At 46.1% G+C, this 1,415-nt stretch overlaps 1 protein-coding gene across 3 annotated transcripts in view; it reads right to left on the reverse strand.

Moving 5' to 3' along the window:
• Positions 1-269: 269 nt before the first annotated feature.
• Positions 270-1,415, reverse strand: part of DAAM2 (dishevelled associated activator of morphogenesis 2) — a 202,438-nt gene continuing 201,292 nt past the window's right edge. For all 3 annotated transcript variants that reach the window (XM_009641546.1, XM_009641545.2, XM_009641544.2), the window contains one exon: positions 270-485. In XM_009641546.1, the coding sequence (XP_009639841.1) occupies positions 270-485 (216 nt within the window). The remainder of the gene's footprint in view (positions 486-1,415) is intronic.

A 1,415-nucleotide genomic window follows, 5' to 3' on the forward strand; every position in this document is an offset into this window, starting at 1 on the left:
TTTGATGACACAATAAACTCCCAGAAACAAATCTGTCAGCTCTGCATGGCCCTGCTGGCTCCTCAGAGGCACTTTTATAATGGTTCAAATTAGGAGCACAGAAGAGGGATGAGAGGAAAGCTGATCATGGAAAGGTAACGTCTCTAGCCACAGACCAAAGAAATCCTTTGGGGCAGCTGTCAGCCAGGCGCCATCGCACACATTCATCATCCTTGTTTTGCACTTTTTTATTACCTTCTTTTCGTTGATTATTTTTCTTCCTCTTGTAATTAATAATTTAGCTTTGTCACCACCCGTTCCCGGCTTGTCTCTAAGCCTTGGTTCCCCGAACGCTTGCGGTTACGCTTGAGCTTGGACAAGTCTTTGTCAAAGACTTCACCCGACCTTAATGCTGACACCAGGTCATCAAACTCCCCACTCTCTTCAGAGATGCTTCCAGCTTTCGCTTTCTTTTGTCGCCTCTCTTTTTCCCTCTGCTCTTTTAGCTGTGGAGAAAGACACAGAGCTGTAGGATTAGCTAACCAAGACGCCAGATCACTAGGAACACTGCCAAGAAGCGGCTAAGATGCATCAATACAGTTTAGGGGGAAAAAAAGATCAGGAGCTTATCCAGAAGGCCATTACCTGTGCCAAGAGCAACAGGTGACCGTGCTGGGCTTCCCTTCTTCTGCACAGGCAAGCAGAGAGCAGAAGAGGAATGAGTAGCATCGTATATTTGCCTCACAAAGCAATACCACCCTGGTGTAAAGAGGACACATGGGATCTGTCAATGCTGCTGCTGGTTTGCACTAATTTTACAGTAGGATAGTGCCAGCAAAGTGGCTGTGCCAAATGAAAGTCTACAAGTGATGCTGGCATAGGAAATTACCCAGCTTCTGGGACCAGGCTTGCAGTGACCTTAGTGTGGCAGCAATTACTATCCTGACAGTACCTAACCTACTGAGTTTAAAGTGTTTGGATGTGTCTATACACACCACAGTCACTACTATAGTCATAAACAGCTTTGTGCTTAGGACATAGCTAGCTAAATTGACAGGCATAAAGGCTGCAGTCCTGCAGAAGAAGAAAAAGAAGAAAGGAAAAACCCTGGAAAGCCACAAGTTAAACATACTAGAGTATGAAAATTGTGTGAGATATCAAAACATCAGCAGAAACTCTATCCACCAAACAGCTCATGTTTGAATGGAGGCAGCGTGTTGCAGTGATGGGAAGAGGAAGGCACATTGCCTCAATGACTCTGGAAAGAGGAACTGGTTATAAACACAAAGAGCCACGAAACAGAACTGCTGGTCGATGTGATGCCCTCAGTTTCCCTAGGGCAGCTCCAGGGAGCTCGGTTATTCCCCCACACCACTCACCTCCAAGATTAGCAGAAATGGTAACGGATGGATGCAGCTGACAAGAAGCAGGTCGCT

The sequence above is a fragment of the Egretta garzetta genome, unplaced genomic scaffold (genome assembly GCF_000687185.1).
Source record: "Egretta garzetta isolate BGI_Z169 unplaced genomic scaffold, ASM68718v1 scaffold306, whole genome shotgun sequence".
NCBI classification, from domain to species: domain Eukaryota; kingdom Metazoa; phylum Chordata; class Aves; order Pelecaniformes; family Ardeidae; genus Egretta; species Egretta garzetta.